Source organism: Phycodurus eques, chromosome 5, assembly GCF_024500275.1.
Source record: "Phycodurus eques isolate BA_2022a chromosome 5, UOR_Pequ_1.1, whole genome shotgun sequence".
Taxonomy (NCBI): Eukaryota; Metazoa; Chordata; class Actinopteri; order Syngnathiformes; family Syngnathidae; genus Phycodurus; species Phycodurus eques.
This window is the reverse complement of record NC_084529.1, coordinates 11,681,659-11,703,466: the sequence shown is the minus strand read 5'-3', so window position 1 is coordinate 11,703,466 and position 21,808 is coordinate 11,681,659. Positions and strand designations below refer to the sequence as shown.

The 21,808-nt window shown below is 42.3% G+C and overlaps 1 protein-coding gene across 4 annotated transcripts in view; it reads left to right on the top strand.

The window, feature by feature from the left end:
- Positions 1-21,808, top strand: part of zcchc14 (zinc finger, CCHC domain containing 14) — a 35,713-nt gene that overhangs the window by 7,795 nt on the left and 6,110 nt on the right. For 2 of the 4 annotated variants that reach the window (XM_061677493.1, XM_061677490.1), the window contains 10 exons: positions 7,795-7,865; positions 7,959-8,030; positions 8,178-8,245; positions 10,502-10,680; positions 15,009-15,051; positions 15,123-15,615; positions 15,691-15,788; positions 16,695-16,789; positions 16,967-17,119; positions 19,904-21,121. In XM_061677493.1, coding sequence (XP_061533477.1) covers positions 7,795-7,865; positions 7,959-8,030; positions 8,178-8,245; positions 10,502-10,680; positions 15,009-15,051; positions 15,123-15,615; positions 15,691-15,788; positions 16,695-16,789; positions 16,967-17,119; positions 19,904-21,121 — 2,490 coding nt within the window. The remainder of the gene's footprint in view (positions 1-7,794; positions 7,866-7,958; positions 8,031-8,177; positions 8,246-10,501; positions 10,681-15,008; positions 15,052-15,122; positions 15,616-15,690; positions 15,789-16,694; positions 16,790-16,966; positions 17,120-19,903; positions 21,122-21,808) is intronic. The other 2 variants (XM_061677492.1, XM_061677491.1) reach the window with 2 other exon arrangements.

Sequence of the window (21,808 nt, the reverse complement as noted above, 5' to 3'; positions counted from 1 at the left end):
TAGGTGTGAATGGTTGTTTATTGTGCCATGCGATTGGCTGGGGACCAGTTTGGGGTATACCCCGCCTCTCGCCCGAAGAAAGCTGGGATAGGCTCCAGTACGCCCGCGACCCTAGTGAGGATAACCGGTACGGAAAATGAATGAATGAATAGCATTGAAATGTACATTGGTATATTATTCTGGATAATCTGGCTTCCTCCCACAGTTGATAACATGTTTATCTCTACACAACAAAATAAGAAGCATGAAGACATGCAATTGCATGTGTTGGTCATGCCTATTCCAGCACTCTGTAACAAACAGTTAAAAGTTTTGGGATAGCCTTTTTTTATTTTCTCTCTCACTCAACCCGCATTTAGATGATTCTGCTTTAGTTCACACAGGCCCTGCCAATGTTACAAACATTAATTATATCCTGTTAAAACAACACTTGTCACAGTTAGATCAGTTTAAACAAAATAAAATAAACAATCTGTATACAATGAGTGGCATGGCAAGATTAATCCTTTTTAAATGTAGCTTTTATCTCATTTGGAAAAATAACTCTCCACATACTGTATGTAGACAGACAGATAAACCAGTTTTAGTTGGTTGGGTTACCAAAACCAAAAGTTATAACCTCTCTATCCCTATTGGCACTACTGCTGGATGAGGTATAATGTTAAGGTTAGGATTGTGGATGATTTGATTTAATTTATCTTATATTAATCTTTTACCTTTAGCAACTATTCAAAAATCAATCAGCCTGTGATGATCCAGTGGATCATGGTAGATTCACATTAAAGGGAGTTAGACTTTCTGGAGTCCAGATCAATCTGTCTGGCTCCCTCCCTCGGTCTGAAACACAACACTCGACTATCTCAGATTACCTCATGGTCACATTGCATAGCTGTCATCAGCATAAAACACACAACATTAACACAGACACACAACAGTCATTTTGAACATATTGAAACATGATTGTGGAGAACTGAAGGCACATGATATGATAGATATGCATAATTAAGTTTACATGCCAAGGCTTACAATTTCTGCGCGGGTGTGTGCGCGTGTATGTGTGTGTGGGTGTGTGCATGCATGCAGGGGCTTGTGTGTCAAACTAGGCAGATTGAGCTGCAATGTATTAACTGTGTTTTTAAGCATACACATTAACAGATTTATCCAAACACAGGGTTCGGAACACGGCTTAATGGTATGTACTGTACTACTTTGCAATTCAATAAAGTACCTCCTTTTTTGGACACTTTGGCACCATGGATTAAAACTTTTACTGTATTCACTTACACATACATAGGGACATATGAGCAGGCAAGTGTATGTATGTGACAGTAGCTGCCTAGATTGCTATGAAAGGCAAGCAACATGTTGGCTCTTATACCATTTCTACTCATCAAACACAGCAAAGTGTGCAATAAAGGCCTTTCCGTTGATCTTTACGCACACTTTCTCCAACACTTTGTCTTCACCCCACTTTGGTTTTCTCCTTCGATCATGTCCTCTCTTCCCCAGCTGCTTGTCCCCGCATGCTTGATATGGTTTCACATAGCCTTATGGAGTTCAGACTGCCTTCATATGTGAAGGTTATTTTGCACTCACACCCCATCTATGAAAACAATCCTGCCAGTTCAAATCACTTTGACCCCGTATGAATTGACATGAAACAAATGTGAAGAAGCCCTAACCTGCCTCTTCACCTTAAGGCATGCATCCAGACAAAGAAGTAGACTGATGGAAGAGGGAATGTTATTTTAGCTCATCAAGGCAAGACAAGGATTGCCAAGGAAGCCACTGCTAGAGGAGATGACGCAATGCTGATCAAGCCTCAGCTACAATCTTTCTGTAGTTTTCATATTTGATCTTTTATGTTTAATTCCCTGGCGCCACACTTCCTGGTACACCCAAAATGACGTACGGCCGGAAATTACGCATTTTACCTAGCAATGGGCAGAGGGCGGAGCGTGGGCCTTTGTCTCCCATTTGCAAAAGGCTAACTAGACATATTATTGCGTTTCATTCTATCATACATCAGTTACTACATATACTGTAAATCTTTTAATGGGCTAAAATGTATTATCTGTGGGGTTAAAATGTTATTTTAAAATTTATTGTTTTTCCTGGGGGGTTGCTGAATGACCCAAAATTAGTGGTAAACCAGACAAAGTTGGGAAATAAGGAGCCAATTTGAGAAACCACATTGCACAGATAATACAGGAAAACTAATTCCAGAAAGATCTCTTTTACAGACTGTACAGACATCACATCGATCAAGTCAAGCTGTATTTGAAGGGTTAAAGGGCTAATTTTATGAAGTGCCCTCTACTTTCAATGTAGTCAGAGGTTTTTTACAATGTCTATTTTCACAACAAGCATGGCATATGACATTGATAAAAACTAACAAACACAGAGTTTAGAGAACTATGGCTTTGTTATGTTTTTCAATACCACTTATCCTCAGTAGGGTCGCGGGTGTGCTGTAGCATATCGCAGCTGACTTTGGGCAAGAGGGAGGGACCACGGTACACCCTTAACTAGATGCCAGCCAATCGCAGGGCAGATATAAACACACATAAACAAGCATTCCTAGTACTCACATTCACACCAAATGTCAATTTTATGGAAAATTGCCTTTTTGATGTTTGTATACAAATAGTTGGGTCACAGGAGTGCCTGTCAAGTGTGAAATGAAACTGTACGCGAGCCATTCTGCACTTTAACAGTGAGGCTAATTAACATAATAACTATACTCCCACACTGAGTTTCAAAGCCAATGACTTTGCAGTGAGGCTGGACAAAGTTCTAGAGCAAAACAACCACTATGACACGGCGGTCAAAGCACTATCATGTCAAAGCCAAAAGATGAACAGAGCTGCAGTGTTAGCACAAATTAGCATCAGCTAACAGTTTCAGCAGCATTAGCTCCTGATTATAATGTTAGAATCTTCGGCAAAGTTGGGGGCGTCGGGTGTATTTTGTGTCTGGCGATGTCATGCGACACACAGCTACGTTAATTTGCAAGTGTAATTCGGCAGCTTGGTGATGAAATGAGGCCTCCATTAGTGACAAATCAATGGAATATCTGTGGATACTCGCTTTAAGTGTATGTGAGTGTGGTCGGGGAGATATGGTTTAACTAGTCAACAGAGCTGCATTGAGTTTTTTGGGGTTCACAGATTCGCAAACTGCCAAATGTTGCAGAACGTCTGTATTTTGTTACGTAAATCACTGAACGTTGACTCGTTACAGCCGTAACACTGATTGTTCTGGATGTTGGGAAAGAAAAATACAATGTCTGACATTGCCGGCGGGTCCACATTGAACAGCTGCTTGGTGCACGCTATTTTATTACACCCCCCGGCTGCCAAGCCACGGAGGTGAAAAGTTTTCCTTGAGTCCGGTGTCAACACATTGTAAGTCACTGATCATTGGCTCAATGGTAGCGAATAAGCTACACTTCTTACTATGCTTCTTACAGAAGTGTCACGGAGGGAGGACAAGGTGCTAATTGCTAAGCTATCACTACAAGCAGTCACAAAACATTGAAATAATTGATTTGGGGAAACAATACACTTGTCACATATGTCTGGCTGGAACCACGTTTTCGTGGAGAGTAATCAACTTAGAACAACAAAATAACAGGCCAATAAATATGTCTATAGATATAAAAAAAATACATGTCCACACAGAACGGAACCGGAAATGAATTACTACGTCACTGCATATGTCACTTCAAAACATGGGCAGGTTAAAAGTATATTTTTATTATCAATAACTATTTATAATACAAGATAACCTTTATTTGTCCCACAATGTGGAAATTTGCATCGTTTCAGCAGCAACTGTGGATATGGGAAATATAAATATGTAAATATGTAATATACATCTGCCTCACAGTTCTGGGACCGGGGTTCAAATTTCGGCCCCGCCTGTGTGGAGCTTGCATGTTCTCCCCGTGCCTGGGTGGGTTTTCTACGGGCACTCCGGTTTCCTCCCACATCCCAACAACATGCGTGGTAGGTTGATTGAAGACTCTAAATTGCCCATAGGTGTGAATGTGAGTGCGAATGGTTGTTTGTTTCTATGTGCCCTGCAATTGGCTGGCGACCGGTTCAGGGTATTCCCCGCCTCCCGGCCGAAGACAGCTGGGATAGGGTCCAGCAGCCCGCGACCCTAGTGAGGATAAGCAGAAAAGAAAAGGATGGATGTAATGGAAACATTTTCCAAATGGAAAATGTATAATGTACTAAATGACAAATACTGGAGCCATAATTGATTAACGATTACGATTATGGCTGTCACATGGAAATGTTCTTGACAACATTTTGAAAATATGGAAATTCACACAGATTTGGATAAATTGTTGTGGAAGTAAATTTTTATAGTTTGGCAGCTCTGCATTAGCATTAGATATCAGTTTCTCAAATGTGTCACTTGATTGCTTCGTGAAGAAATGCAGGGGCTAGGGAGCTGTTTGTGTTTGGCAATGTGTCCGTGCATCACATACACAGGGTAAACTGTATTGCAAGGTAAATTGTTTTTATTTTCTCTCGGCATGGGTCGGCAACCCATGGCTCTTTCATCTTCCTGCTGTGGCTCTCTGGTGATTGTAAAATGTAATGCAGTAACACTGTTAAATTGTGATAGGAGACTGAAGTTCTTCTGCTTCACAGAAGTAGAAGGCTTCAAAAAGATGACAGCTTGCATCTTCCTCCGCTAGCATATCATCAGGAAATCCATGATGAATTTTCACTAACTTACCACAGAACTGACCGGGACGTCATTGTATATTGCACACAACCAACAGTCACGGTTTCTTAAAAACTAAGTGCAACATAATTAATAACCCAACAGTTTAATAAGATGCACATTCAAAAACTACTGGTAACATAATCATATTGAAGAAAATGATGAACGTCCCCCAGCGCAATGCATTCTGGCAAACGCACAATACTTATTATTTCTTTTCCAATTTGTTTTATTTTAGTTTGTTAATTTTTCAAATGTAATTGTAAAAATGAAGATCATGGTGATCTTGTAACTTTAAAATAAATATATATATATATTTTTTCTCAAAATATGCATCACAGCAACCGTTCCGCGAAACATGACGCCAAGATGTATTGAGCTATATTCCATAAATCCAAGGAAAGAAGAGTTTCTGAAGAAAACAATGTTTAATGCTGAATGCTACATGAACTATATTAAAAACTAGGCTTTACACGATCAGGATTTTTGGGGCCGATCAGCGAGTTTTAAAAAAACGATAACCGATCACTGATCCGATCACAAGATGGAGCATTTAAATGACTTGTTCATTTACTGTATATACTTGTGTACTGTATACTGCGTATCTTCAAAAATATCTTGTCAGGTCATGTAATCTAATCAGTCAGGTCAAACCAACATTACAACATGACAGAAATAATGGGTGCTAACTTACTGTAATTAAATTACTACATTGTAATTAAATTACTTCACACACACCGAAACTTTAGAGCATGATTCGACAACCGTTAATGCATTAGATTGCTAGGCTACATTACGTTTTGTTGCCTGCTTGCGAGCCGTATCGTATTAAAAGTACGTAAACCGAGCAGCGGTGACCACCACCACACGTTTCTTTCCCCATTTTGTTCTTGTAATACACACAATGTGATCGATTGTTGTTGTCGTGGCCATGGTAACAAGCGTATCCAGTCGCGTTTGAGTTGACAAAATAAAGCCCAGTGATCATAAAAAACAGGAGGCGATGTTATCGGAATACAAGATTTTATTGCACTAGTCTGATATAGTGCAATCGTGAAAGACCAAATTTGTTTTGTACTCTGATCCGGCATTACGTGTTGTCTGTCCCGCACTGCCAACAAGTTCCATCCATCCATCCATTTTCTGAGCCGCTTCTCCTCACTAGGGTCGCGGTGTGCTGGAGCCTATCTCAGTTGTCATCGGGCAGGAGACGGGGTACACCCTGAACTGGTTGCCAGCCAATCGCAGGGCACATACAAACAAACAACCATTCGCACTCACAGTTACACCTACGGGCAATTTAGAGTCTCCAATTAATGCATGTTTTTGGGATTTGGGAGGAAACCGGAGTGCCCGGAGAAAACCCACGCAGGCACGGGGAGAACATGCAAACTCCACACAGGCGGGACCGGGGATTGAACCCGGATCCTCAGAACTGTGAGGCTGACGCTCTAACCAGTCGGTCACCGTGCCGCCAATAGTGATCCTAGCACAAGTAATTAAAGTCATTTTTTAAAAATAACTTTATTGGCTGTCAGATATTTACAGTACTACGTCAAAAGACACGCGACAAGCCTAAAAATAAACCAGCTTTTGGATTCAAATATACTGTACACGATGGAGACGTGGAGTAATTGATCGGCTTTATGACATTATTATTATTATGACATCGGAGTTATGACATTAAAGCCGCTCGGCCGATCAGCATAAAATGCTAATTATCGGCCGATACCGATCAGGCCGATCAGATCGGTGTAAAGTCTATTAAAAACAAACATTGGTGACATAGCCTCTCAAATGACAGCTTATAATCATGTGTTAAGATAATGTCTACAGCCCTGATGTGCCTATGCTCTGTGCTGAGGTTCAGGAGCAAAAATGACATTAACCAGGTTGAAAAAAATAAATTTAAATTGGCTATAGTTGTGCAAATATATATTTTACATCATTTGTTGTTACTTTTAAATAGTCCTATTTAAATCAAATTGGTAGCTGTCTTGCACACTCCACACGTGATAAAATGATGACGAAACACGAAGATGAACGAAGTGTGGAATTTGTCAAAGCACATACCATTGGGTAAAAGACTGTCTCACAAGAAGGAAAATATAAAAAACAAAAGTAAAAAATCAGTGCATTGGGTAACCCGATGAGTGTCAGTGGGTAACCCGATCACAGTCTGATTTCCAAGGAATCAGACTGTGAAGTATTCATGGTTGAAGCATTAGGATCAGCTGTAATAGACACAGCCTGCACAAGGACAGTATGTGAAGAAAAATGGCTGGATAGCTATGTACAAGGACAAGGTGTGAGTGAAAAGCAGAACATGACAAGTGTGGAAAGCAGCAAGCCTTTCAATTTCGGAGACCGAAACGAAAAAAAAAGTCAAACAAAAATAAAAGTCACGATTCCAGCGAAGTTGGGAACAACAAAATGCTACATTGAAACTGAAGTGGCTACAGGGGAAAAAAAAACGTAAATGATTTTAGCAAATGGCTGCAATATAACAAAGAATTAAAAATTTAAGGGGGTCCGAATACTTTCCATACCCACTGTAAAAACAGACAACCATTCTTACTCACAATTTGCAATTTAGAGTTCTTCAATGAACATACCATACATGTTTTTGAGATGTGGGAAGAAACCAGAGTGCCCAGAGAAAACCCACGCAGGCACGGGAGAACATGGAAACTCCACACACGCAAGGCCAGATTTGAACCCAGGTCCTCAGAACTATGAGGCGGATGTTCTAACCAGTCGCCCACCATGCCACCTGTAAAAATATTCGGGGGAGGGGGGTCCTTTGGGTATTATAAATGCATGCCAGATGTTATTAAGACACGTAAGAACTATTTTACCTCATGAAAAAAAATGCACAATGTCTCCAGGGCTAAGGAGGAACAGAAATAAAACAGTGCACCCTCTTAAAATGGCATTTGTACGGTGTGAGATTCATGCTAATTTAACATTGTGACAATGTTTTCTTTATTCTAGAGAACATCTCATTCTTGGTCAGACTTAAAATGTGTTCACTGTTAACTGTTTTTATAGTGGCAATTGAGAGAGTTGCATTACGAGGAGTGACTCACAGGTTTGAAGACAAAAGTGATTATATGTTTGAGGTGGGTAAACCCACACACGTTAACACTTCTGCTGAAACCTTATTTAAAAGTGATAAATCATACAGATTGTTTTTGTTAAACCTAATTTTTCAGGCTAGCTGGTCTGATGGCTTTGTCTCATCAGTTGTCCGAAGTCAACAGGAGGTAACCGAGCTACTTTCACAGGTGAGGACAATATATCCGCATTAGTACTCAAGCCGTTGTTTCCTACGGCTCTGTTGAAAGATGTTGATATAATTTTCATATCAGTAATCTGCTTATGATTTAACTTTTTTTGTTACATTTTTATTTCATATTACTTTTCTCTCTCAGTTGTCACAGGCATTCCCTGATGAGCGAATAGAGAAGCTCTTGCCTCAGTCTCGTGATTCAGATGCCAGGTTCGTTTCATGAAGAAGTCTTTCTGTCCTATGGAAGATGATAACTGACTTGTACATCAAAGTTTAGACATTGAATTATGGATTTTATGATATAAAAAATTTGCATACATCTTATACCTCCGAATTTGCACTGCAAGTAGATGCTGATAGGAGTATGCCTGCAGGCATATAAGCGTAATGATTCAAAAGTCAATTTTGTGTGATTCAAGATCGTAACATCAAAGAAATAGAATGATTTACTGATGACAGATCTAATCAGGAACAGCACAATGAAACTCAATATCCAACATTGATGATTGAAATCTACCAAATATGACACATTTGTCAAAGGCCAGGGAAAGTTTGTTTTTATTGTGTCATTCAGTATTGATAGCACCAGTAGTTTTGACTGTCCTGATTGCATTGGTTCAGTGTCTGCCACCAGGAGTTGGTAGCCAACTGCGAGAAATAGACAAAATGCAAAACCCAAGATTGTACATATTGCACAATAGCAACCAGTAGTGGTCTGACAAGATAAATGTAATTTCACTTCCTGTTAGTCCCCACTCTTACCTGTCAAACAGTATTTGCTGAGGCGGAATGGTGGGCGACTGGTAAACACCTCTGCCTCACAGTTCTATAGTCTGGGGTTCAAATCCGGCCTCCTTGTGTGAAGTTTGCATGTTCTGCCCGTGCCTGCGTGGGTTTTCTCCTGGTACTCCGGTTTCCTCCTCCATTCCAAAAACATGCATAAGTTAATTGGTGGAGACTCTAAATTGTCCGTAGGTGTGAATCTGACCATGAACGGTTGTTTTTTTTATATGTGCGCTGTGATTGGCTGACGACCAGTTCAGGTTGTACCCCGCCTCTCACCCAAAGTCAGCTGAGATAGGTGCCAGCACACCCGCAACCCTAGTAAGGATAAGCGGTTAAGAGAATGCATGGATATATGCGGAATCACATGATTTAGTATTATTCTGCGCAGCCATTTGTTCTCCTTAAGGCTTCTTCAGTCACTCACAGGGCTGACACACAAAAACACTCTCAAAACAATCATCTGCAGAACATAAGCTGTAAAGTGTATCTGCTAAGGGTGTCCCGGTCCGATGTCAGCAAAAAAAAACGAGTATCGGATCGGATCGGACTGGATCGAAAATCTACGATTTTACCACTCTTATACAAGCAGTCCATTCCAAGCTCTGCTCCAGCACTTTTATCCAGCAACGCCCGAACGGCATGCAGATCCCACGTGATAACAACATCAGGTTGCTAAGGTGCTAACATAGTAAAAACGAGTAAGAGTGAATGTTGCTTGCCTAAAGTCGTTTATTGACACTGCAGTTTCAGTTCACTGTAAAACTAAACTCACATAACAAAATAAATACATGTATTGAATCTTCAGATACGTAATGTCACTTCATCAAGCCTTTTCTAACATTCCATACAACAAAATAAGTAATGTATGATTATTGCTGATATTGGATCGGACCAATATCAGTATCGGCCAAAATTCAAGGCTGCAATATCGGTATCAAATCGGAAGTGAAAAAGTTGGATCAGGACATCCCTAGTCCCTGTTTATATGCTTATTTAAAAAGTAATGTTTCTTCATGGGTGAAGTTGCAGTAAGAAGAGTTCAAAGAATTTGAGTCTTGAACAGCACCAACGCAGGAACAGCCTTGTGGTCCATTAATGTTGCAACAATTCACAGTCACATTCACATTAGAGTCTTTCGTGAAGAGTCCGTGCATGTTTTTGGAATGTGGGAGGAGACCGGAGTACCTGGAGAAAATCCACACAAGCAAGGAAAGACTATGCACAATCCACATGGGAAGGCCAGAGCTAGGGTTCGAACCCGAAACCTCAGAACTGTGTGGTGGATTTGCTTACTAGTTATCTACCTGCTGCATAATTCAAAAGCCCTTGTGTAATCAAAAGTTTTTAGTTGAAAACAATGTCCTTAAAAAAAAAAAAATCATACAGACACAACCATTCACATCCACTGAAAATGTTGTCTTTAGTTAGCCTAACATAGTTAAGTTTTAAACAGTGGGAAGAAGTCAATGTACCTCGAGGGAATCCACACAAAAAGAGAAGAACACACAGTCTCCAAAATGTAAACCCAGAACCTTCTTGCTGCAAGGCAGCAGAACTAACTCTTCCACTGAGCTACCCACAGTAGATTCAGTGTTTATAAGTAAATATTTGTGCTTCTATTTGGTCTATATCTGTGTTCTTTATCGGCGCATATCGTCTGCTCTCTCCACCTGCACCCAGATGTCTGACAGTGTTGCCCAGCCATGTCCTCCAGCACCACAGCGTCCAATTCTTCTTCACCTCCACCAGGCCTCACTCACCTAAATGCCTCTCCCCCCTCTCTTCCTCACTCCCAGACATGCCTTCCTCCCCTCCCACAGCTCCTGTCGTCCCAACCTGCACATTTACATCCAACCATAGTGAGTCTTTTTTTTCTTCTTGAGTTTACCTATTCCCATTTTGCAGCAATCACAGTCATGTAAGACTGAAGAATGGATGCAAAACACGTGGTACCTATTTTTAGATGTGGCGACAGTGATACTTGATGGAATCTCCTGTCTGTTATGCAGTGTTGGAAGTGAGAGAGATGAGTGTAGAATGAAAAGGATATGGTCACGTGTGTTGTACCATTGAGGAGGTGGTTGTGATACTGCAAGAAAAATTTTTGATTTGTGTTTTGAAGATGTTGGAGGAAGAAGACAGCATCTATTTTAGTCTGGTGTGGGCATTCATTGTGGTATGTTTGTGTTGGGAAGCCGAGTGTGGTGACCTCGTGTTGGTCTGTGTGTGTGTGTGTGTGTGTGTGTGTGCGCGCGCGTGATTCTACGAATGTGTGACTTCATTACAGTTTATTTTTAAACTCCAGTATAGTGCATGTGTGCGTCCGTGCCTGTGTGTGTGCGTGAGAGTCAGACAGACCACAGGGAGTTAAGTGTCAGTGTCAGTAATCAGCGTAGTGTAATTGCACTGTGTCCTGCCGTTCCCTAGCCTGCACAGTATTTACAGTCAATTTTCAACTGATCTTTTATTCAGTGTCAGAGCAAGAACCCTAATCATAATTATATCCGATCCAAGGTGCATAATCTACCTCTTACCTAGTTACCTGTACTCAACAAGATATTTCATGTTCTAAGAGGTCTTTGTAATTCTGTCCAAAAAAAGTTGCTTTAGTTTGCTGCATGATACATTTTAATGAGTCTTCATTTAAATTCTAGTAGAGTATGTTAAATGTTTGAATTATTGTCAAATTCATGGTTCTATGGTAATCTTCTCTGTCAAGTTACTTGTCAGATGGCTTTACATGTGTAAAAACTAAAGTAGGGTACACAAATAAAGATTGTTGACGTCTCATTTTTAAAATATGAGAAACTCCACACATGGCGAGGACAAAATTTGTGTGCTTACTGCTCTTATAGTACTGTATGCTGTGTACTAGTGACACAGCACACATACTCTATTGTAGTACAAAGACTGACATGTGAGAGGCAGCATGGCCATCACGACTGCTACAAAATACAAAGAAGAAGAAAGAGTAGTACTGGAAAAAGAAATACAAGAATAGGCCAATGACAACCAAACGTGTGCTTTCTCTTGTGGTACGCGAAAGAATCACTGGTGGTGCAGTGGTTGCGTTCCGAACTACTGTAAAACAAATGTGTTTTTATTTGGAGAGGGAAAGAGGAAGCGTGTAGGCCTCAGTGTGTGGTATTTGGGAAAGTTGTAGCATTTCGCCATTGTTGCCACCCATTCAGTCCACACTCGTAGCCAGCCCAAGCATTTGTCTCAAAAGCAAGCTAAGTCTAAAAAACAGGAAGGAAAGCTTGCTCCTTAAACAGTCTTATTTTTTTGTGTAGGAATTAAAACGAAACAGGAATGTAGTCCTTAATGTGTAAACACAATCTGAGATAGAATCCAGGCTGAGGTAGGATGTAGGATGTACCTCAAACTGCAATATTCAATGTGCAATTCTGCAAATTAGAATTAGAGCTTCAACTCACGATTATTTTAATAATCGACTAATCGGTCGATAATTTTTTCAATTAATTGATAAATTGGATACGAAACCTTTTTTATTTCCATCCCTTTATTAAAAAATGGGACATTATTCCAAATTGCGGCACGGGGGCCGACTGGTTAGCACATCTGTCTCACAGTTCTGAGGACCCGGGTTCAAATCTGACCTCGCCTCTGTGGAGTTTGCAGGTTCTCCCCATGCCTGTGTGGGTTTACTCCCGGTACAAGGGTTTCCTCCCACATCCCAAAAACATACATGGTAGGGTAATTGAAAAACTCTGGACTGCTGGTATGCCAGTCTAGTACTCGTTCGTACTCTTTTACCACGAAGCCATGTTGTTGTATCTCATGCAGAATGTGGCTTCGCATTGTAAGCACGCATGTCCCTAAAAAAGACGTCACTTGGATGGCTGCATATGTTGCTCCAAAACCTGTATGTACCTTTCAGCATTAATGGTGCCTTCACAGCTCTATTCCACATACATACCCATGCCATGGACACGAACACACACCCATACCATCACAGATGCTGGCTTTTGAACTTTGCGCTGATAACAATTCGGATTGGTCCTTTTCCTCTTTTTTCCTCAAGGTCCATTATTTTCAAAAACAATTTGAAATGTGGACCCTTTAGACCACAGCGCACCTCACTCCATCCCAGATGAGCTCGGGCCCAGAGAAGCCCGCGGCATTTCTGGGTGTTGTTGAGATATGGCTTTCACTTTGCATGGTAGACTTCTTGCCTTTGTAGATGTAGAAACCAAATGTGTTAACTGACAATTTTCAGAAGTGTTCCTGAGTCCACCTAGTAATATCCTTTACACAATGATGCCGGTTTTTAGTGCAGTGCCACCTGAGGGATAGTTGGTTTTCGGCCTTGCCGCTTACCTGCAGAGATTTCTCTAGATTCTCTGAATCATTTAATGATATTATGGACCGTAGATGATGATAGCCCGAAATTCCTTGCAAAGGTACTCTGAGAAACGTTCTTAAACTGTTGGACTATTTGCTCACGCAGTTGTTCATACAAAGTGGTGAACAACTGAGCCTTTCGAGGATGCTCTTTTTATACCCAATCATGACACTGAGCTGTTTCTAATTAACCTGTTCACCTGTGAAATGTTCCAAACAGGTGTTTTTTTTAGCATTCTTCAACTTTGCCAGATTTTTGGGAACGTGTTACATGCAGCAAATTCAAAATGAGAAAATATTTGCAAGAAAACAATAACGTTCATCAGTTTGAACATTATCTTGTCTTCGGTGTGTATTCAATTAAATATAAATTGAAAGAATTTGCAAATTATTGTATTCTGTTTTTTATTTGTTTTGCACAGCGTCCCAACATCAATGAAATTGGGGTTTGTAATTCAAAACATTTATTTGGGTACAACTTTTATCGAAATTTTATGGGCAATACATTTGTAATTATTTAAATCATTATTTAAGTGCATTTTTTTGTTTTCCTAATAGTAAAGCACAGTGCTAATGTTCAAACTTTGCATAATAGTACAGTGGTGTACAATAATACGTTACGCCAACATTCAACACAACCAGTTGCTCCTGAATTTATGTCCGGCAAGAGCTTGAGATTTAGGACGCTTCCTAATTGGCTGTCATCCCGTTTCCAGTCGCAATCACGGAGTCCATGGCTCAGCCCAACTCGGTGTTGACCATAAACAATACAGGCTTACGATTGTAACAGGTTGTGGGCCACAACCATTTTCTGAGCAGATCAGGGAAGAAAAATCACTATTAAGACACCCCACACCACAAGATCACCCATCCATCCATGCATTTTCTTTCACCGCTTATCCTCACTAGGGTCATGGGCTGCTGGGGCCTATCCCAGCTATCTTCGGGCGAGAGGCGGGGTACACCCTGAACCGGTCGCCAGCCAATCGCAGGGCACATATAAACAAACAACCATTCACACCTACGCGCAATTTAGAGTCTTCAATCAACCTACCATGCATGTTTTTGGGATGTGGGAGAAAACCGGAGTACACGGAGAAAACCCACGCAGACACGGGAAGAACATGCAAACTCCCCACAGGCGGGGCCGGGATTCGAACCTCGGTCCTCAGAACTGTGAGGCAGATGTGCTAACCAGTCATTCACCGTTCCACCTCACAAGATAATCACACAGGATCATCTTTTAGTAACGTGAGAATTGGGCCTTTGCTGACTTTGATTGAAACCAAGGAAAATGCTCATCCATCCATCCATCCATCCATTTTCTGAGCCGCTTCTCTTCACTAGGGTCGCGGGCGTGCTGGAACCTATCCCAGCTGTCATCGGGCAGGAGGCGGGGTACACACTGAACTGGTTGCCAGCCAATCGCAGGGCCCATACAAACCAACAACCATTCGCACTCACAGTCACACCTACGGGCAATTTAGAGTTGTCAATTAATGCATGTTTTTGGGATGTGGGAGGAAACCGGAGTGCCCGGAGAAAACCCACGCAGGCACGGGGAGAACATGCAAACTCCACACAGGCGGGGCCGGGGATTGAACCCAGGTCCTCAGAACTGTGAGGCTGACGCTCTAACCAGTCGTCCACCGTGCCGCCGGAAAATGCTCAAAATTCCCAAATTGTTAGCCAGCTACTTTTTGTATGACATAATCTCAATAACCCAAATAAAATATAAATAGGAAGAATGACATGAATACAATTTCAGTTTACAATAAACTGCAGCGTGTTTATGATATTTCCCTTGTTGTCTGTCACTCAGCAAGCTCAGCTGGCTGTATGTTGCAGTACAGAGGAGCCAGCAGGTAAGATTTTGTCATCAATCATGACTGCAATGTACAGCATTTCTGTCCTGTGACAGCATTTCTTCTTTCAGGGCGGTGTACAGAGTGGCCAGTGTCCATCCTGTTGTCAGCACTCACAATTCTCCCATGACCCGCTGCTCCCCTCACCTTTCCTCTCTCCTTCCGCCACAACACACTCCCCAGCTGTCCTCCCTCCCGCCCACGGTGCCAGCCTTGCCAACACAGGGCTTCCTTGCTGGCAGAGGTGATGCATCCTCCCAGCCACACCCCCAAAGCAAACTGTCTCCTTCAATTCATCCGCACACATATTCGGAGCCCCAGCAGCCCTCGTTTCACTCGTTGCAACTACAGACGAGCTGTCACCTCGGTACCCAACCTCAGCATTCGCCCCATTCTCAGTCCCTTTCGTATTCACTCTCTCAGTCCCGTTCCCAACAGCCCCATGCACAGTCTCCATCACAGTCCCAGGTGATCACGCCAGAGCAGAACGGCATCTTGGACTGGCTGCGCAAGCTTCGCTTACATAAATATTATCCGGTGTTCAAACAGCTGACAATGGAAGAGGTGGGTGCAGTCTACTCGTTTCATTCAAAATAAGTCGGAGTAATTAATTGTCAGAGGTTTCTTTTCTCATTACAGTTTTTAGCACTGACAGAGGACGACTTAAACAAGTACGACTTAACTCAGGGAGCAAAGAAGAAACTCAAGACTCAGCTAGAGCTACAGAAATCAGCAGAGTAAGTTGTAGTTGTGATTAAACCACTTTTCTAATGGAACTTTTTGTTTTAGTCCCACTGTAAGCAGCAGTTTTGGTCTATCAGTCTGGTCTAGTCTATTGTCAACAATGTTAAGTAATGAACTTTCAATACTATCAAAGCATCCCTTGCGACTGTAGTTAAAGCTGTGTGCAAATGAAAGGGATGTTTATTACATTACTGTGAGCTCAGCAGAACACATAACACATCAATGGTTTACTAACTGTGAGTGGGCTCAAGAGATAAGATTTACTATTAGAGGTAATCAAGGGAAAGAAATGCAAAAACAAGTACACATGCAACAAATGTGTCTCTGTGCATATATTATCACTCGGACAAGCACGGCCAAACATACGGTAAACGGAGGTACACGCACATACAGACACACATGCACACACACACAGACATACAGATCCCTGCAGTCCTTATCTTTTGATCATGTTTTCCATTTTCACCGTTTCCATTTGGCAGGCATTTGTGTGTATGTGTGTGTGCGTGTACATGTTCATGCTTGAACGAGACATCCTTCAGATGTAGTGACAAGAGGGGTGAGGACGCTGCAGGAGCTTGCTATGTGCATTGTCTCCCTCTGGGGGTGATTTTCTGCCACATGCAGTCTATTTTCTCCACAAATTAGGTCGCTTTCATTCATGTTTGTTAATGAGCAGGATGACACAAAAATAAAAAATAAATTCCTTTATGTATGGGTGAGGAAAAGGGCGAAGGAAACCTAAATTTTGTGTGGTTTGGAAGATTGTACACTTGTTGGTGTGTAATTTGGTGATGAGTCAAAGTTTGATTTTTCAGCCTTGGCAAAGGTCTGTGATCAAGTAATTAAACACTTATTTTTGATTTGTCTTATTCAGTTTAGTTTTTTGTCTTAATCAGCAGAGAGACGAAGATGGAGAAACGGACCTGTAGTGGTATTGCTAGAGTTACGCCTTCCAGTCATATGGGACCTTCAACCCACACCTCCTCTGCAGGTAACAATACAGCTACATCCAAAATATGGAGTGGGTCTGAGAAAAGGCAGGTGCAAATAAACAAAAAGAGCAATAAGCTTGTTCCCTCTCTGCTCCTGGGAAGATCAGTGTATGACTGATCCTTTGTATCAAGCAGTCTTAACCAAAAGGAAGTCACAAATGTGTTGATGTACTCAGTAGAGCTGCGGGTGGAGGTGGACACTGTGCTGCACCATCACCCCGTCCACACAGACAGCAGCTCATCCTCAGACTACTCCAGCTCTTCTTGTTCCCCCCGAACACCCCTCTGCTGTGACTCCACTCTGGACAGGAGCAGAGATATTTACAGGCGTAAGTTGCCTCTCTGTACCACAGAACAATTGCAGAGAGGTCATCACTAGAGAGAAAGAGAAGCTTAATGAAACATTGACCTCTTTGTGAATGGATATTTTTGTCACATCTGTCAAATCCTTTTCAGATGCATGATTATTATCTGTTGTCATGAACATGGATAAACAAATGATGCCCCCAGAAATGAACCCAACACAATAGCATTAGTGAACACAGCAAGCACACATCGCAATAGCCACTCGTAGTTCGGTGTGGTTGTTAATTAGCCCAGCTGGTTTGCACCACCAGTGGGGCAGAAGTGTAGAATGGTTCATTCACATAAGCATTTTTAGAAACAGGTAGATAAGTAAAGATTTACTTTGTTTTTCAATTTCAGTTGGGTGGTCGGGCACTCCACAGTCCACAGACTTTTGTATACAAACATGAAAAAGTAAATTTTTCATCATATTTCCTCTTAACATTACAGTTTGACATGATCAATTGCTATAAGTTCAAATTTTACAAATGTTCACAATTTAAAGCCCAGGGCCCTCATTTATTAAAGAGTGTGTAGAACATGTTCTAAATTTGTTCGTAAGACTGAAATTTAGAATGTGTGTAAGTACCAAAAAATAAAAATACAATTTTTTTTTAAAAAACAAAACAAAAAAAAAGGTATTTATCAAACGTGCGGACACTTGTCGTACGCACACCAGTAATATGTGTTGATACATCCCACTTCTTCTAAACTGCCCGGCTTGCGCACGTTTTGCCTCATTTGCATTGAGAAAGGCCTCCAATTGACCAATGCCAAAAAAATATGTCACGGCCCACATACGAAAGTTATCTTTAACTGGAGGATGACAAGCAAGTTATAATTTATATTGCAAGCAATAATGGCGGCACGTCCCAATACAGTGGTGTAAAAGAGTTTACTCCCTTCATGATTAACTTATTGTTTTGCATGTTTGTCACACTTAAATGTTTCCCATTATCAAACAATTTGTTAATGTTAGTCAAATGATTTGTTAATGTTAGTCAAAGACAACACAAGTAAGCACAAAAATGCAGTTTTTAAATGACAGTTTTTATTAAGGGAGAAAAAAATCCAAACCTACATGGCCCTGTGTAAAAAAGTTATTGCCCCCAAAACCTAATAACTGGTTGGGCCACCGTTACCAGCAACAACTGCAATTAAGCGTTTGCGATAACTTGCAATGTGTCTCTTACAGCGCTGTGGGGGAATTGTGGCCCCATCCTCTTTGCAGGATTGTTGCAATTCAGCCACATTGGAGGGTTTTCAAGCATGAACCACATTTTTCAGGTCATGTCACAGCATCGCAATAGGATTCAGGCCAGGACTTTGACTAGGACACTCTAAAGTCTTCATTTTGTTTTTCTTCAGCCATTTAGAGGTGGACTTGCTGGTGTGTTTTGATCATTGTACTGTTGCAGATCCTCTCTAGTTCTGTCAGGTTGGACGGTGAACGTTGGTGGAAAGCCATTTTCAGGTCTCTCCAGAGATGCTCAATTGGGTTTAAGTCAAGGCTCTGGCTGGGCCATTCAAGAGCATTCACGGAGTTGTTCTGAAGCCACTCCTTCGTTATTTTAGCTGTGTGCTTTGGGTCATTGTCTTGTTGGAAGGTGAACCTTCAGCCCAGTCTGTGGTCCTGAGCACTCTGGGGAAGGTTTTCGTCCAGCATATCCCTGTACTTGGCCTCATTCGTCTGTCCTTTGATTGCAACCAGTCGTCCTGTACCTGCAGCTGAATAACACCCCCACAGCATGATGCTGCTACCACCATGCGTCACTGTTGGGACTGTATGGGACAGGTGACAGTGTCTGGTTTTCTCCACACATACCGGTAAGCATTAAGGCCAAAAAGTTATATCTTTGTCTCATCAGACCAGAGAATCTTATTTCTCACCATCTTGGAGTCCTTCATGTGTTTTTTAGCAAATTCTATGCGGGCTTTCATGTCTTGCACTGAGGAGAGCCTTCCGTCGGACCACTCTGCCATAAAGCCCCGGCTGGCCGAGGGCTGCAGTGATGGTTGACTTTGTAGAACTTTGTCCCATCTCCCAACTGCACCTCTGGAGTTCAGCCACAGTGATCTTTGGGTTCTTCTTTCTCTCTCTCACCAAGGCTCTTCTCCCCCGATTGCTCAGTTTTGCTGGACGGCCAGCTCTAGGCTTCTTTTGCAATTATGGAGGGTCTCAATGATGGTTTTCTGCACAACCGTCAAGTCAGCACCTACTAAGCCAGACAGAGACAATTTAAGGAAAACCTCTGCAGGTGTTTTGTGTTAATTTGCTGTCAAGATTGGGACACAGGGAGGTTCGATCTTGAAATTTGTCATGATATTCTAATTTTGTGAAATACTGGATTGATTTTTTTTGTCTTTCTGCCATAATCGTCAAAATTGAAACAAATAAAGGCTTGAAATATTTCACAGTGTGTGTTTCACTTTTTGAAACAAAATATTGAATTAAATGGACTTTCCCTCGATATTCTAATTATTTGGCACATACCCGTTTTAAATGCATTTGTTGCTTTTAGTGCAATTGAGGCAAAATGAAGTACATGACTATTCCCAACTACTTTTTAGTTCAAAGAACAACATGATGTCAGCGATGAGAGGGTCAGCTACATCCACAAAGACCGCCACAAAGCATGCAAACAGAGCATTCATAAAGAGTTGCTTCCATCCCATAAAATGATTACTAATCTTCTGTATTTTGTGCTTTTCATGAATAACCCCATAGTTCCCTCATTTGTAAAACTGTCACTGATTCTGTATTTCAGGTGTGTCAGGTCCAGATGCAGTAGGCGGTCAAGAAAAGGAGCGCTCGTGCATTTTTATCCTGAATTCCAGCTGCCCCCCAGGCCCCAGTCGCCCCACGGCCCAGGTCCTTCCCGTCCAAACGGATACCGCTGCTGCCATCCATCCGTCCTGCTCCTCCCACCTCCCCTTCACGCTCTCTCACTTCCACCCACAAGGCAGCTACCCTCAAAGCCTGCTCTCCCCAGTTTCAAACCAGACACGTATCCCGTCTTCCCCACGAAAGCCAAGGCCGCCCCCGCTGTGTGTGGAGGACAGGACTAAGGTGCCGGCTTCGGGCCTGCCCGGTACCAGTGCGGGCTTCAGTCCTGGGGTGGGCGTAGGCATGGGCATGAGGCTGGAGAACCTGCTCCCCAGTCTCAAACTGAAAGTGGACGCCTCCTCCTCCCTCCATGACTCTGAAGGCTGTCTTGGTCTTACAGGGGCTGCGGTTGGTCTTATGGTTGAGACCAGTTGTGCCCTGACCTCCACCTCCAACAGCCTCCACCATGTGTCCCAACCACCTCTCCATTTTCACCTGTCATCCTCTACATCCTCATCTCCATCCATATACTACTCCCACCCACCCACTCCTTATTCTACTTTTGCCAGCTCCTGTTCCTCTATAAAGTCCCTCTCAGAATCTGCTAGTTCCAGTGGTGGAAGTGTCTTTGTCTCCATAGCAAGCACCGTCCCTATTGCCACAGTTCCGGGTAACATATACTACCCCCAGCAATCTACTCCAGGCCTCTCCGCCTCTTCTGCCACTTCATTGGATCAAAATCAAGGCCACACCCACTCCATGTGCGTTTGCAGCTCGTGTGGATGTCGGGGTAACTGTGGGGCTTATGGCACCTTGCCCGGATACGGTCCTGCATCCGGCTACCTGCAGCCGGTGTCAGCAAGCTCCGTCTTCACTCTGGGCCCTCTGCTTCATTTTAGCCCCCTCATGGCCTCATCCAGCACCACAGGCACCGGTACCATGCCCTTTTCCTACCAGATGATGGCACCACCTCCCCTCTACTGCCAGAGCGCTGGGGCGCATGACCAGCAAAAGGGCTTTGGCTTCTACCAGCCTCTTGGCCTTGTGGGAAACGGGATCCAGAAGCGAATAGTGGGAAACCTTTCTTGCTACAACTGCGGTAGCCATGGACACAGAGCAGAGGACTGCAAGCAACCACCCATGGAGTCATCTCAGCAAGGTGAGTGAACTAATGAACACTAATGAACAATGACTGCCACTACAACAACAGCAGTACATTGTACATACACATTTGAATTGAAATCGTCCAGGAATTCCTGAGTCCTAGACGGTTTTCTGCCGAGAGGCCTGAAATCCGGTCATTAGAATTTCTCAAGCTTATCTTTTTTTTTTTTTTTTTTTTAACTGGTCCTGTTCAGCTGCATGGCCTTGCAGAATGGTGGATCTGTATGCCTTTTGTGCTGGAACAGTTTTGCTGTGCAACAGGAGAGTTTGAAATAACCTCTCTGCTCATTCTGATGTTTATTGAAAATGCAGCCGGACAAAAAAGCGTTTCAGGGGACAGACAGAGGGACATAGTGGACAAGGGGACTAGGGGTCAAAACCACAGCAGAACAATGGTGAGAGATCAGGGGTGTCAAACTCATTTTTGTCACGGGCCACATTGTAGTTATGGCTTCCCCCGGAGGGCCGTTATGACTGTGAACCCATATAAAATATTGTCTCATATAATGACATACACAACAAATTCATGGATAACTAGTTTTAAAATCAGAAGCCAATAAAAAAATGTCAACTATTACATTTATTTCAAAAAGGTGACATGGTAACATAAAATGCTCGCAATATCTCAACATTATACAAGTAAAGACACCAATTTTGGTATTTTCACAAGAAACATGAAGCC